This window comes from Gallinula chloropus, assembly GCF_964237585.1.
Source record: "Gallinula chloropus genome assembly, chromosome: 5".
Classification (NCBI taxonomy): Eukaryota; Metazoa; Chordata; class Aves; order Gruiformes; family Rallidae; genus Gallinula; species Gallinula chloropus.
In genome coordinates, this window is record NC_140090.1 from 18,667,304 (window position 1) to 18,684,273 (window position 16,970).

General features: G+C 34.4%; 1 protein-coding gene across 1 annotated transcript in view; it reads right to left on the reverse strand.

Annotated features, from left to right (window-relative positions):
* FAP (fibroblast activation protein alpha) overlaps positions 1–16,970 on the reverse strand; it is a gene marked incomplete at its 5' end in the record, with an annotated part of 40,549 nt that overhangs the window by 13,953 nt on the left and 9,626 nt on the right. The window contains 14 exons of the mRNA XM_084265688.1: positions 1,806–1,853; positions 3,044–3,168; positions 3,496–3,549; positions 4,146–4,216; positions 4,307–4,411; positions 5,823–5,867; positions 9,576–9,711; positions 10,055–10,158; positions 11,134–11,288; positions 11,872–11,992; positions 13,536–13,608; positions 14,802–14,854; positions 15,039–15,113; positions 15,262–15,356. Of these exons, the coding sequence (XP_084121814.1) occupies positions 1,806–1,853; positions 3,044–3,168; positions 3,496–3,549; positions 4,146–4,216; positions 4,307–4,411; positions 5,823–5,867; positions 9,576–9,711; positions 10,055–10,158; positions 11,134–11,288; positions 11,872–11,992; positions 13,536–13,608; positions 14,802–14,854; positions 15,039–15,113; positions 15,262–15,356 (1,260 nt within the window). The remainder of the gene's footprint in view (positions 1–1,805; positions 1,854–3,043; positions 3,169–3,495; positions 3,550–4,145; positions 4,217–4,306; positions 4,412–5,822; positions 5,868–9,575; positions 9,712–10,054; positions 10,159–11,133; positions 11,289–11,871; positions 11,993–13,535; positions 13,609–14,801; positions 14,855–15,038; positions 15,114–15,261; positions 15,357–16,970) is intronic.

Genomic DNA, 16,970 nt, shown 5'->3' on the forward strand with positions numbered 1-16,970 from the left:
AACACTAGAATTTAATCTTTCAAAATACCCTTGACAAGTTTCACAGATTCAAGTGGGCTTTTATGGCTGAAAGATCATCCTAGCTTTGGATACTCACCCAAAATCAACCAAAACCTTTCCATCCTTCCCCTCATAACTCCTGAAACTTTCCCATTACCACAAATGAACTGTGGGCATGCTGGAAGGAGCTTCCAAAGTGGTGCATGTTACCTTAACGGCATGCATCCTACTAAAATTCATGGTTGATATATTTTGAAAATGCTGCCAACTGCAATGAAAATGGATCTACTAAAAATAGTTTTTGCACCACAGAAGAGATTATGAAAGCAAGGGATGTAAGGAAAATTAATCCAAAAAAGGTGATGAAAAAGTCAGAGAAGCCTGAATGTATTTTTATTCCTAGAAAATATAGCACAGCAGAGTGGGTATCATGAAACCAGTGGTGAAGATCCATTAAACGAAACTCTTCTCTCTGCAGAGAGGTTAACAAATATGTATTTGTAGTTGGGCACTTAGCTGCATTCCATGCATTTCATATTTTAATAAGGAAATAGTAGGGGCCCTTGATACACAAGGCCATAATGAATAGTGGAAAACAGAGTTATGGACTAAAGAAAAATCCTTTAGCTGTATTTAAACCTTTAAACCTATGTAAAACTTCCATAAAAGAAATAGTAGAACATAGGGATTTTAGAGGATAATTGTAATAATGTTGACCAATCTTTTCCATCTGTAAACATTTTTGATGGGTGAAAAACTAAGATGTACCCACTCCTACTGGAGTAAAAATAATCTTAGGCTGCAATTCATTGACTTCTACATGAAACACCATTGATTGATTTAGATTAACACTACTGTGGCATTTGTCTTCCTCATATTTTTATGTGTCTTCTGGTTGAATAACACTCAGTTAATAGTGGGTTATCAAAATGGGCTGAACTTTAAGGACACTGACATCAAAATTACTAGTGCATTTTCACTGGGGAAGGAAGGGGAGATGCCACGTCACTGAAGTACTTTTACAGGACCATGCTAGTTTTTGTAACATTTTTGGACTGAGTACTTTAAGTTGGAAAAGAATTCTTAGGGAAAAATAAGGGACAGAGAAAAAAAATTAACTGCAGAGTAATTAGAATTTTCATGGTTAGCAAATTCCTGCTTGACCTGGTTCCAAACAGTCCTCACTAACGTGCTACTTACTTAAAGAATGAGGGCTCTGAATGTTTCCTACTGGAGTTCCTATTTCCTATCAATAATTACACCTTGTCTAAAACAGTCATTTTAACTGATCATCTAAAGGACCTTCTGCTCTTTCCTGAGATCTCTGCCAAGTAACTGATTCAAATTCTAATTAGTACAGTGCGATAGCTCAAACTGCAAACTTTAAATAGTACCCTTTTCCCTTTTGTATAGGGTAAGTTTGCTTCAGGAAAATGCAGGAAGTCTTGTGTCAAACATGAAAAGGAATAGCCTGGGAATCACAGTTATGTTTTCTATATGGTTTCACTTGATCTTTGGTAAACAGAGTGGGGATGTTCATTGCATCTATACAGCATAAACAGGAAAAACATCAGGGTGCCATAAAGCTATAAAAGTGCTGGACTCAGGAATGAAAATAAAGGCATCTGTGTGTTCATTGATATATGGATTTTACTAATTAACAAATCTAGAAAGACACTAGACATTTTAATAACAAAGATGGAAAGTTTCTTGATCAGAATCCTAAATATTGTATTAAATGATCTACATATTGAAGATCAATGAGAAAAACAACTTCTCCAACATAGGCAGGATATTTACAGTACCTCTATCACCATAGTTCTCAAAAAGGGTAGAAATGGGAATACCAGGACCTGTCATAAGAAAGATAAGAAAGCAGTTTATAGTTTGAAGCTGGAATTTGGTGGTTAAGTGTGTATTACATTAACACTGGTAACTGACAGGTGTTAAATCACTCAACATTGATACACAAATCTGAATCTCCTCTGCTATATAACCCACTAGTCCCTGCTGCATAAAATACATAATTTACTGTGTGTACATAGACTTGTATATAGGTACTGCTTAGAAAACATAATAGAAGTAACTTTAAATCTCCTAACAAACTCTTCCTCTGTAGAGTGAAGTGACATCCAGTTAATACCTGAGTTGCAATTACGTAAGGTGAATGCAGCATTAACAATGTGAAACATTCTCCTGAGAACATGTCATATCATATTTGTGAAGGTAAGTGGCTTTTATATGGTGATGACCTTAGTGACTATTTTGTGCAAGAATGATTGAAAGGTGTTATTATTTGCTTCTCTGCTCAACGGAAGTTCTAAGGAACTTTTCAGCTGATCAGTCAGTGCAGAATCAGAAGAACAGTAAACTTTATATGAAATACGCAAATACTTTGGATTTTTTCCCCTTTTTAAAAATTGTGACTTCACTCTTCTTTGATTACACCAATGCATGAAATCTCAGACCACTGAAATCACCTAACATTTCAATAGAGCTAAGATTTCATCTAATACTTCTGTGTTACAAGTGGTTTCAGTGATCAAAAATCTTGATGAATGCAATTTTTCTTAGTTCACAGAGAGTAAATATCCAACCTTTTGTGGCTATCACAGGATTTAATAATTTCAGTTGGGTAGTGTAGCAGTTTCTCAGAGCTAACTTTGATCATATGAATTGGAAATCAGTGTCTATTTCTATATCCTGCTTTTGCTACTCCAAGAAAAACATGACTTGCATGAGACAGATTATAATATGGTTTGTGCCATGAAGCAACTTCACAAACTTGTTTTTTAATCTAAAAAATCCCAAGATTTTTTTTTGCAAAAAGTAAAAAAATAAAAAAATTGAAAACATTTGCGTTTTCTGAAACATCTTCCTAAGGTTTTTGGATATGGAAAAGTTTATTTCTGGATACCTCTCCTGGTTATTGTGAAATTTTGGTAATTCATCTAGATATCATTTTGGATAATCAGTATTATCTGTGCCTCTGATACATTTGAAAGAACAACTGACTCTATGTCTGCTCCCATGCTATACATACCATAACAGATCAGGGCGTAATACTTAGACCGTTCACTGAACCTTGCTGTATAATACTGGCATCTCTCTTTCCTTAAATTGCAAGTAATGCATTGTTTTCTGATAGGCTTACTTCCAATACTGATTCTAGGAAAGAAATAAAAGCAATATTTATTTTACAACACCTATCTTCACATATGTCTGCCTCACATTCTAGAATATAGGCACTGTACTTTCAGAATGGTTCAATTTAAAAATTAATATTCTCCCTTTTTATATTTTTTTTCCCAAAAGGATATTAAACTTTAGAGGCTATTTCTCCTCAATTCTTAGATACAGTCTGAGGTCAAGATTTAGTTAAAATAGATTGTGAAATTACACTTTAAACATTCTGAAATGAAATTATTTTACGGACTAATCCAGACCTCTCTTCTATCAACCCAGTATCATTAAGATAATGCTGATAACACTTACTTGTAAATATTCCTTCTTCCTGGATAGCCTTCAAATTCATTGCTTGAATAGAAACTGTAAATTCATTTATATGTTAATAAATAATCCACAAAGTGATGACCTATGAACCAGCATCAAGATGAAAAGCCGTCTTGGAAGTTAACTTAGGCTTTTTGAGATTTCTGCATGTGATGGAAGAGTAAGTTAAGCTTATATACCTTTCATAATAATCAAACTCTGATTAGATGCCAAACTAATAAATAGGAGTTCCATCTTAATTCTCATGAGCTAATCACTCCAATTATGCAAGCTGTATCTAATATATAGTAACCTGAATGAGAAACCATAAAAAGAGAGAAAATTAAAATAATTGTAAATTGTGTGAGGGTTAACCACATGCTTAAATTAAGAAGTATTTCTAAGTAAGTCTCTCTAAGATGGGTGATTGAAAAGAAATAGAAAAATGAAGGCAATTTGCAAAGAATCTCCCATAAGTAAACCAAGTTTGCAAACCTGTGCAGTGCCTTTGTATACAAATTTGTGGATGCATTCAGATACAAGACAAATCACACTTAATTATAACTTGACGAGTTAACAAATGGTTTTCCTAAGACTAATTGTTGCTTTTATTGACACCACTCACAAACTATTCTCTTCTTCATGATACTTACATTGCATCATTTGTTACTCTGAAAATGTATATTGCCTCCCATTCTCCACTTGTAATTTGGATTGCATTCTCCTATGAAGCAAGACATGTATGTTAGTGAATATTGTAGAACTATTTCAGGAACTTAGAGTAGATCAATGTAGAGTGCTTTGCTTGACTTACCACAGAGTCATTGATGTAATGAATATGCTTATAACCATTTTTGTCACTAAAAATTTTGTAGTATGAATTGCTGTCTGATGTAAAATATGGTGCAGAAACAAAGAACTGGAAAAATGGAAGAAAAATGGTAGATGAGACATAAGTAAGTGTGTCAAAGCTGTTTAGAAGATTATACTGCACGTACTAAAAGTAACAAGACTATCTAATCAGCTTACATGGGACAAAGTACTTTGCACTGGCTTTTACCTGTGATACTCAGGCCTGTGGGCCACAGAGTTTGGCTGATTCACTAGGGAAACACAGCGCTAAGCAAATGGGTATCTGGTTTCCCATAGTATCCTGCTAATGCTAAAGAACATATTATCCCAGATAAGACCATTCTACTTTGCTTCCTTTCAAACTGTCACCTCTTTTGTAAAATTGCCAGGCAAGGCAACTGTGAGTTTTATTTTCAAAATATGAACACAGAAAAACAACCTACAAGCACTTAAAACACAGCACCAAACATTTCTGAGTATGAGTTTTGATTAATACTAACCTAAGCTTGACTAGAACCTGTGACCACAAGTGAAATTGCTCTGGGGCTGCTTCTAATGTTCCTGATGCTTGAAAACCCATAAAGGCTAAAGCAGGGATTTATTAATGTGTTCAGTTTTATAGTTCTAATAAAAACCTGTCATCACAACCTCAAGGAAAAAGGAAGGGACTGAGTAAAGTAAAAAATCCTTGGAAATGTTAATCTTTACTTCAAATGAAAACACTTCTCTTAAAGGACAGTGTACCGAAAATGAAAACTCTCGGTTAAGTCCACTGCACATTTGAGATTCCATATAAGTTCTGGTAACTTCACCTGCCTGAGGAGTAAACATAAGCAGGAATACATATTCACTGTTAGAATATATAATTGTAAGTACTGATCTCATGCTCTTACTATTTCCTTGCGGGTTTGTTTTTACTGTCAGTTCCCAAAGACAGAAGTTATGTCTCTTTCATGATAGAGGTTTCTGGGTAGAGAAAATTTCTTTTGCTTAGGGGTAACTGCAGAGAAGTATCAAATAGGGTGCCCTATTTTGAAGCTTCCTCCCTAGCTGAAGATGTGCATCACTTGGCATTAAAACTGTGTTCTGAATGGATAGCTTTTATTCAAAAGATGTTACGGTATGGCTGATCTTAACTTTTGTCAGAGGAATTTTACTTCTATTTTTTGCTTCCAAGATACTTCAAAGAATCACACTGCAGTATAAATCTACCTCTTTTCACAACGTCCCTCCCTTCAGTATACCCTGTTGGTATAAGATTTGCAAAAGGAGACAGAAAAAGGGTTTTTAAACTCAGAAAGCAGGTAGCCAGATACTACGCCTAACACAGCATTAAAAGTCTTAACCCTACAGTGTAACAGGTTTAAGAAATAGTGTTGTACAACTCAGAATGCAGCTTCATATTTCAAAACACCGCTGTAAAGATGCAGAAAGCTGTAGCTTTTCATTAAATCAAAACAGAATACAAGAAAACCTACTCCGCCTGCCCATCCTGTTTGACTCTCTTCTATGTGCTGTTGATTCTGAAAAACAAAAAGAAATATACACTCTTTAAGAAGTTCAAATAAGTTTATGGAGATGCAAAATCTTCAAATTAAAAAATCTGTAGCCTCCTGTAAAAGACAATTTCAGAATACTTGATAATTAGGTTCAGGAACTTGAAGGTTGTCAGAAGTAAGTAATATTACTGTATTAAATAATATCCCTGTACTGATACCATTAGGTTAGTTAAAATAGTTTTTAACAGCTGTCATCAGAGCTAAATGAAATCTAATGTAATTGTTTTTACCTTATGCAACATTTTCACTGAAAGCAAGAATTAACAACTAGTTAGTCTCATGATTTTTTCAGTAACAAAACCTAAAATGACTTAATGAATATTAAAAATCTGTGTTAGATTCTCAGCTGGTTCATTTGACGTATTTCGTTTCATTCCAAAGCTGTGATGTTGATTTATAACAAAGTATAATATAATATGTCATATATAATATGACAACTAGGTATATCTTTTAAATGTAAACCATAAAACCCTCCCACAATCCATACACTTTAATTAAACAATATATTTTATTTATATTATATAAAATGATATATTAATTGATATACTTTAATTAATACATATAAATCAAGGGTCTCCATATTTGTTGCTCAGCTTAGATACTAAAGGGCCTGATTTTCAATATTCAAAAAAACCCTCTCAAATAACATTTCTAAATGAGAATTCTTTCTAAAGAAGAATTAAGGACTGGCAAAGATAATGTAGGCAAAAGTCACCCAAATTATCATATATTGAGACTATGAATGTAAATTTAGCATGTCTTAACATTCTTAAATCTGTTTTTTAAGAAGACTTATACTAATCATAACTGGATCAGTATGTCCTACAGCTAAAGGTGATTTCACATTATATTTGTGCTTTACTTCTAAAATTTGTAGTGCATTTGCAACACTTTCCTAAGACTTTTTCATTGAAGAGTGGATTGTCTTGCTTGTTGGATATAGTAAGTGATTTAATATTTAAGAATTATGCATTCAGTCAGTGTATTTCTCTTTTTATCTTGCAAAGATTTCATAACTCAATATTTCTTTACAGTCTCAAATAAATTAAACAAATTTGCTTTCTAAAGAATATAATTTACATTTTTTAACCTCAATGCAATATCATCAGCATTCAGAACTGTGCTTTCTCCCTTTCCACATAGTCCATGCAAAATGACTTATTTGAGGAAAAGTTGAAGGTGGTTGCCCCTTAGAAGACTGTTCAGTATTTTGCAAGGGCTCCACTGAGGTATTAACACAGATGGATTTTACTTCTTTTAAGAAAAAATGGATGTATTGTTTTATATCTGCATCCTAAATTTATTTTCCTTCATTTAAATTAAGGCTCAGATCTTGTTGACATAGTACATTTAGAATATATTTAACTTCTCTCATAGGATTAGTCCCATTGATTTCTATGGGATTTGTGTGTATTAAAGTACTCACAGCATTTAATTAGAGAACTGACATCTTTATAGGAAATCCCAATTTCACAAACACATGCCTAGCTTTCACTCACATGAATAATTCTGCTGAAGTCATACTGGTTTCTATGGTCTATTCACATAAGCAAGGCTTGAACACACGAACATTTCTGATGAATCAACACTTTAGGAACATCTTGTAGATTATATTTTGTTATTATTTTCAAGTACATAAAGCCTAGCACAGTTATTGTACATTAGAGTCTCAATTTAATCTGAAATCAACAAGAGAACTATTTTTGCCAATGGAAATGTAGAGAGATATACTTTCTAACGGCAAATAGAGCTAATGCAGCACTCCCATCTGTTCACACTCCTTCAATTGGCCATTTGTGCAAACTTTAATGTGATAAAAGCATTGTATCACTGTATAAATATAGAATTATAGAAACGTCAGTAGTGACTCCATAAATAAGGTTTCAAGGAGAAATGCAATTATACAAGGATCATGCACACAGTCCTGCGAGATGTTAATTGTTCTGGTCTGGTTCCAGGAAAGCAATTAAGCACATGCTTAATTTTAAACAGATAAATAGACCTACTGAAATAAATAAAACTGCTTATATGTTTAAAGTTAAGCTTGCATTAAAATACTTTGGTGGTCTGCAGTAGAATTCTAGAACACTTTTTTTTCTATACATTAAAATACTTAGTTATTAAAGTGTAGATTACTTGGAGGTGAGACAGAGATTCAGTATTCATGTACTTACGAAGTAGAATGATTATTTATGAAACACACTAAGTGCTGCAGTAAATATGTATCTTTTTTAAATAACAGGAGCTTAACTTCCTTTTAAAGTTGCAACATATCGTAGAGGAATACAAATTATTTTCAGCCAGGAAAGGCTGTGTCAATAAACTTTGAATTTACAGTTTATCGGTCACAGAACACTTGCATAAGTATTCTCATGTTTTATTTCCCACTGGTTCAAGGTTTCAAGCCTAATGCTAGTTTTTATAACTCTAAAAAAAGACATCCATACAGCATCAATACAAAAAGACAGTAAATGAGACTTCTGTATTAGAGGTAACGAAATTCAGTATTATCTTTTCCTTCAGGATCCATGTGACTTTATCAATATTTGCAGTCTTCAGGCTTTACAATGTCTTTTAATTTTTTTTCCAGAAAAGCACATTCATAAGCTCTGTGCCTAAGATCTATAACTATCTACATTACCCTGCTCAACAGCATGGTTTTCCCTCCAAACTGCCTTAATGATAGAATGGCATATTTAGACAAAATGCAGTGCTACTCTTGCAATAAGCCTTAAGTTTTCTTTTCAGACCTGAACAAAGGGATTGTATTTCTGAAAACTTGCTTGCTTTCTAACTGTATGATTTGATAAGACAGAAGAATTTCTCCCTCCTGAAAACCTGCCTTGCTTTTAATCTGTATGTTCTTTCAACTAATTTAACATCAATCATGAAGAACATGATTTAGTCAGACTTTGTAGGAAATGTCAATGTAGTGTATTTTCCCTGGTATAAAAAGGGCAGGGATCTCCTGGAGAGAGTCCAGAGGAGGGCTACAAAGATGATTAAAGGCCCGGAGCATCTTCCCTACAAGCAAAGGCTGAGTGACCTGGGGCTGTTAAGCCTTGAGAAAAGAAGACTGAGAGGGGATCTTATTAATGTTAATAAATATCTCAAATGTGGGACACAAAGGGAAACAGCCAGCCTCTTTTCAGTTGTCTGTGGAGACAGGACAAAGGGCAATGGCCTCAAGTTGGAGCACAGGAAGTTCTTCACTAATATGCAGAACTTTTTCTCAGTGATGGTGACGGAGCTCTGGGACAGACTGCCCGGGGGGTTGTGGAGTCTCCTTCTCTAGAGATATTCAAGACCCATCTGGATGCCTCCCTGTGTGATCTGTCCTAGGGAAGCTGCTTTGGCAGGGGGTTGGACACGATGATCTCTGGAGGTCCCTTCCAGGCTCCATGATTCTGTGACTCTGTAATATTACAAAATGTTCTTTCACTCCTCCCCCAGCAATTACAATATTGAAAATGGTATCACTAGTAGTTAAAAGGTGAATGTGATCAAACACATACAATTATGGCATACAATTATTTTCAAAAAGAATTCAGGGCAAGATTAAACATACTTCTGCACCTTGTGCATGACCATCAGGTGTTAAAATACCTGTGCAGATGGGATTAGTAAATGCTAATTTCAACAATGTTAAATTTATATTTCCAACTTTATTACCTCTGGACAGTCCCAAGTATTCAAATTTTCTTTGAAGTCACAAATAGCCAAGACTGAAAAGTTCTGGATTCTCTTTAGCCACTGCACACAGATTCGATTATCTGTTACCCAAGTAAGCCATGTAAAATAGTGTTCACTAAAAAATAGAAGAAAACAAGAAAGAAATGATGGTTATTAAAGAACAGGAATACAGAAGCATTGCTACAGACGGTATTCCTATCTTGTTCTGTGGAAGACAATAGCAAAGCTTTCATTCTCTTAGGGATATTTTCGTTCTTTGTAACAATGTGTCATATGGACAGACAGAATAAAACCGCAAAATTTCTCGTTAGTTTCTGAACCACCTAGGACATGAATATGTCTCAGCATTGTTAGAAACAGAAAGCAACTCTTCAAAGTTCAAGCAGTTAAAAGAAATAGAGAAAACCTTTTGGTTTTTTTTAAAGAAAAAAGAGAAGACACATTTGAGGGCACACTACCTGGATGCTATGACTGCAGGAACTGGCACTTCCTTGGGACCAGACACTTGAGAGTTAGTAGTGTCTACAATAAACACTTTAACAGTAGGATTTTTAGCCCCAGCCTTCAAAGAAAATGCATCAGGTTATTCAAATCAAGCTCTGAACAATTCAGATCAAGAAAAATTACACCATTTTTTTTCAAGAAAGAAGATAGGTTACAAAAGATAGGTTACTTTGCATCATTTCATAAATAAGAAAAAAACCTTTTAAACATTCAAATTTAGTGATTTTCTATACAGAAAACATGCTTGATGTGAAACAGCATTCTATTTACAGCGTGGATCTTTGTAGCACACACTACACTTACTTTTGTATTAAAACCCCAGTAAATTCACGATTGCAAGTGCTCTGTGACATCCCAACTGTGAAATAAAATAGTTTATTTTTTGCATACATTATTAGTTTTTTAATTCTCCTCCACATGTGGCCTGAACCACCCAGCTTTAGAACATAAATCCACCTGACAGGTGGGTAACTTTTTAAGATATATTAACATGGTCACTTGCAATCGTATGAACGTGACAAGTCCGGTCAGGAGAGTTCTCTAACACATGCTGAAGAAATGCCAACCCAAAACCTCCTTGTTTTAGATCTGGCACTTGAAAGCAGTTAAGATTCAAAGCCCCTAGAGATCAAAAAGCACTATGAAGTGTGCAAATAAACTGAAGCTGTCATATCCTTTATTCTTCAAAATAAAAAATGTCTCATAATTTATTTACTGTAATGAAAAATAACAACTGCATAGATAACACATCAGAATATGTAATATGAATTGTAAAAAGCAAAGCCTGATCACATAAGCATGCAATTTTGAACATGCATTTTACCTACATGAGTAATTCCATTTATTTGACTGATATTATTAAATATCTACACTTTTGAATCTACCTATACCTTTTCAGGACTTGGCCTAAGTTTGTTTTCTTTGATAAATTTAGGCCACAATGGATTGAACCACTGTAATAATACCAGCACAGCTAATTTTATCATAACTCATTTATCAACAGAAAATAAGTCAAAAGAACGAGAAAACATACCTTTGGGTATGGGATAATTATTTTTCTAGGATACTGCTCCTCACCAAAATATGAATATTCAATAACTGGTATGTCTGAATCATTAAATTGTACATACGCTAAATATTTTCCACTTGGAGACCACCACAGGGCATATTTTGTTGCTAGCATTTCCTCTGAGGGGAAAAAGAAGGAATTCATAACAGTTATCATTGTAATTTATCTATCTATCTATCTATCTATCTATCTATCTATCTATCTATCTATCTAATCTATTTTAGCATTCTAATCTTAGCAACCTAGACATGTAAAGAGAGTTATACTAAATAAATAACAACAAAACATATGGCAACGTATCTGAATTCCAAAAAGCCCTAAGAACTCTCAAAACAGGTACACAGAGCCCATTTAACTCATTTAGGTTTTGCATGTATGCCTGTGGGGTTTATTTATTTTTTTTTTTTATGCACCAAAGTGCCAAATTTCCACCAAAATTAAAATTTCCATTAAAGCTTAATTCCCAGTCACTGCCTGTGCAGCAGAAGAAAGCCCAATTTTTAAAGTTCTGATATAGTTTCTGGTTATACCCTATGAATACAAAATACAGTCGTCATATGGTAAATAAATATGGAAATTAAGTAATCCTTAGGGGTCTAAAAATAATGTATTATTGCAGATATTTTAGAATGGATTGTGAGAATCAGGTAATCTAAACAAAGGTTTTAACATTCAACTTGTTGCCCTTCAAGGTTTACTTACCTTCATAGACCCAATCAGGAATCCCATTAAATATTTCATTCTGTTTCCCATCACTAGTTAGTTTAGTTGGTGCCTCTCTTGGACTTTGTTTCAAATAGATATTATTCTGATATACATATGCCTAAAGATAAGAAAGTATTTTGTATGAGTATAGGCACCTATAGCAGGAGTTAAAGTCTTCTGCAGTCAATGCCTTTACATTATACCAGCAAGAAGGCAAAATGAATACAAAATTGGATGTAAACACTACATTAAAAGCCCGGCAACAGTAGGTAACTCAGTAAATAAATTATACATTAGAGGCCAAATACTATGTTCAACTATATCAGAATAAATCCTGAACAACTTTGATTTGCATATACTGCAGAAGATTCTGTGGCTAGCTTTGGTGTGGAAAATCATAATAAAAAAACCCCTTTGACACTCATTCAAAATTCCTGGGTTTTAAGAGACCCTCAGACAAAGTGTTTTGTTCTTTTCCTTCTGGTCATACCAAAACTAGATAACAAAGACAAATACAAGTGAAAATTATTGAACTTTTCTAAACCTGTCAAAAGGCCTAGTTGAGGTCACACACACACAAAGTTTTCTTCTGTTTGGACTGTTTTGTTGCTTTCTAGCAAATTAGCTACTAAAAGAGAGTGCTTGCAGCAAATGCTTGTGGGTCTTGGGTATTGATTATCTCTAAAGTACAATGAAATAAATAAACGTGGTAAAGGACACAGCACCAGAAGAAGCACTCTTAAGAAAATCGTACCTTTTGAAGCGGTACTTATTAGCAACATCAGTGTAACATTTTAACTACTTTGTTCTTTAAATGAGAAACAAAATAACTCCTAACACTCTCAGATACAAGGGATATTGTATAAAAACATCACAGACTGCTAGGAAGAGAGGAAACGATGTTCATCCTGTCTTCAGAATTTTTGATAAAGAAAATAAAAATATTTAATGTAATTGATAGAAATAATACTCTCCTGGAACATGGAAAAAATTTCCCAATTAACTGTCCATTCATATTTAGCCCACAACCTGGGTATGTTCTGAAATTAGAATGCTCTTTAGAATTTTTTTCATGCACAAATATTTTGTCAATACTGGATAAGTGGTTAAAAATCCACTTTCATAGGGCTGATTTGTTGGAACCAAGAATAAAAAAATTTATAAACTTATTATATGTAACATATGCAACTGGTCTATTAGAATTACTGAGAAAATCAGTTAGCTATATAAAAAAACCAAACAAACATTTTTTGGTAAAAAGAATCTAACAGCTATTTCAGAGAGTAAAAATTTTAGCAAAGATTTTAAATATTGCTTCTCTAAATCTCCATGGTAAACTCATGTGTTATATACAGTGTCAAAGGAAAGCACATTGGTTTTCGGGCCTTGAAACTACATTTAATCCTATATACAATTATGTTGTTCAAGTCTTGGTAAGAGACTGGCTAGTGAACTGAAGCACATAACCTAGCTGAGAACATGGATTCTTCTACTGAGATACAGACAAGTTAAATTTTAACAAGTTTAACCTGTTTCCTTTGTCATTCTTGCTCACAAAGAAATGTAAAACACACAGACCTGTCAAAAATATGGACTAACAAAATAATAACCAAAAGTGTAACCAAGCAAAATCATTCAGGCACTTCGTTATCTTTACTGACCAATTTGTGTCCAACGGGTGACCAGGATATATACTGAATTTTATGTGGAAGTTGATTTTCTGTCACAAAACCACTAAAAAAAGAAAGAAGTTGAAATGGTTTTTTTGTGCACAGTGCAAATGGATCATTATATTGTACATTCATATAGAAGTTACAACGGGCTATATTTTCTAACAGCTTATTGTTTCTTGTCCAATACAAAATTAATGCAGGCAGTGAAACATGCAGTACTCTGATGGTGTGCATCAGTGCTGCTAAATGCTTGCAACTCAACCCTTTGAAAACACACTCAACAGCCTAAGAAGCCAGCCTTATCTTTTTCTAAATACACAGTGTCATCTACAGTCATTTGCTCCACCCACAGTATGCATTACAGTCTCAGCAAGCTGCTGGAAAATGTGAACTGAGGATACATCATGCTGAGGGAAATGCCACAGCAGACAGGTTACCATATTTGTCAAGGATCATGACACCCATCTCTACTCACATGAGCTTGTAGCATTCTTTTTCTGTCACCTTGAGACAACAGCTTCCCAAGAATGAAGCAGTACAGTGCAGCCTGTGGTGCTCAGAACTAAAAAGCATTTGGGCACACTGCTAATTATGACATAAAAAGATGACTGGGGAGGCTGATGGCCTTCTTTGAACTTGAGTGCTTTGGGACAGATTTGGGAAAGAGACCAAATGCCATGAAAGAATCACATAATCACAGAATTGTCGGGGTTAGAAGGGACCTTGAGAGCTTATCGGGTCCAACCCCCCTGCCAAAGCAGGTTCCCTAGGACGTATCACACAGATAGCTGTCCAGATGGGGAAGAAGCTGTAAACTTTTGAGGAAGCCAAAATGGGCTGTCAAATACCACTGAAGTACTAAAGGACATGTGAGAGTTTCAGGAAAGCTAATGATTAGATTAACCATAAAAAGGATGTATTAGACAACAAAAATGCATGGAGACATCAGGTTTGAGACTGAAGTGGACCCAAGCAGCCAAGACAGGATGGGAGAAAATCATGCAAAGAAGAGAAAATTATGAGACTCTTGAGCAGTGAAAATTTTAGGACATGACATATCAAACAATACAAGTACCTGGATGAGTAGATTAAAGGACTGATTTTGTTAGAGGCCATTTTTTTCAAACAAACAAGTAATCTGATTCAGGCAAAAGCAAAGCAGCATGATAGTCACAATACTACAGTTTTTCAGTGGAAATGTTTGCAAGCACATCACTACAGCCATAGCTCTCTGTAAGAAATAACAGGTCTTACCCATATATGAGATCATAAATGTGGTATGATGCTGTGTAAGAGTATCTCCACAGCTGCAAAAATTAAGCAAGAAGATAATATTATTAACTTGGAAAGAGATAATTTAAAAATAATCAGCTGCCTTATCTCATCCTGCCCCTTTCACAAGAAAACACCAAGAAACCTTTATCCATGGCAACCACAATCAACAAAATACTAAATGAAACCAAACATTTCATTAAGCTAAATAATAATTACCTTTGAATAATTGCTTTCCAGAGCTATGAAATACTTGTCTGAAGACAACACATAATTTGAAGCATTAACTTGTTTCTGAAAGATTAAGAAGTGGATTAGATTCCGGTTAAAAACCCTTTAAATAAGGATTTGATAAGTCAGGTTTTAATTCACTCACTTTTAAACCAATACTTGAAACATAACTGCATTTTCCTGCCTTTTTATTAATTGAAAAGGTACATACCATTGTGCTGTTAGTCATTATGGTAGTTGGGTAGTTCATCTCAACATTGTAAAGAATAATATCATCTTCTGCAGACTGATGAAGATATTCATTATCTTCATAAAAAGGATAAAAAGGCTGTTAGCTTGCAAGAAAGATACTATAGAACAGATCCATTTATCAAACTATTCACACTCCTATTGTTGAACAGATTTGAGGAAATACCTTATAGCATCTACGTAAAATAAATGTTTTTCTTCTAACGATGCTGGAGTTATCAACAAAGAGTCTTCAGGGTTATTGAGTACATTCTCAAGAGTACACACTGCACACAGAACCAGCTAGTTAGCTTTATAATTAAATGACAGATTTTATTCTTAGTAATGTCTGATCAAGAATATCAGAGGGAGACCTAGTAGAAAATCAGTATCACAATGTAAATGTTTTAAATAAAACATTTGAGATAGTTGCTTATAATTTCACCAGTACATTCTCATTTGTACAGATTCTGCAGATAACAGCTGTACCATGTAACTGACACTGCATAAATGATACTGCCCTTAATTTCACAGATCCTGCAAAGCAAGGGTGAGTAGTGTTTAGTGAGAACAGAATTTAACCCTAACCATGCTCAAGACCTGAGCCACAGTTTGGTAGAGAATGAAGAATTTTAGTTTCTCATCATTATTTTCATTGTTAAAAACAGAAGGAACATGATGTAGCTAAGGAGAAAGACTTTAACAGATTAAAACTAGCCTGAAATATTGTATAAGGTGTTCATTTTTACAAAATTAGATCACCCTTGGATCTTTTCAGCACACTGCTGTGATTTGTGTAACATTATTTGTGGTAATCTCAGGCAGCCTTAGGAATAGATACTCAATTTTAACTCCTTGCTTCAGAAGAAATGTAGGCATATGGAATGCTGTAGGCATGACTATCTATGGAATATATGGCATGACTTCTGCTTGAGTTTTGTGACTGTTAAGAGGAAAGATAAGTGAGAAGGATCATAAGATGGAAGAAGTATCGCAGAATCACAGAATATTAGGTTTAGGTGACATGATGCCCACATACTTCAGACAGAACTCTTAACAAATGGTGACCTAATTTTAAGTCATACAAGTGATGTCAACATACTTCAATTGTTAATTGTAAAACTTGAACTGCTGCTAGAAATTCCCTGAAGGCTTCAGTTCAGTTCTAAAATTGTGGGTTCAAACTAACTTGGTAAGACTCCATGTGAACAGCATTATGTTTCTTGACCCTAGTCAGAGAACAGTAATTGCTTGAGGCAGTACACAGATAGGAATGGTAGTAGTGTCTGTGCTAGAATGTAATCCAACCTAGCTAAAGCCTGTTTGTGCTGCTGCAATTCAGTGATAGCAAGACTAGCATTTCAGCCACACAGAGACATGTACAACAGCAGCAATTAATTTCACGTCTTTATCTTCTAGGTTAAGGGATTCCATGCAATGCATTGGAATTCAGAGATTTTAGCAATGTCAGCAATTCCTTAAACAAGATAAGAACAGTTGGAGTCACTACAGAAATAGGTACTACTGAAAACAAAGATGAACAGGGCCTGTAAGTAAGGCTACTTCAACGATTAAACACACAGCAAGTGAAAAAGTTCTGTGACAAGCACAGAAAATGAGATTGCCTAAGAAATGACTGACATCGACATATTTCTTTCACTTGTTGCAATGAATATGACAGCAAAAGAAATA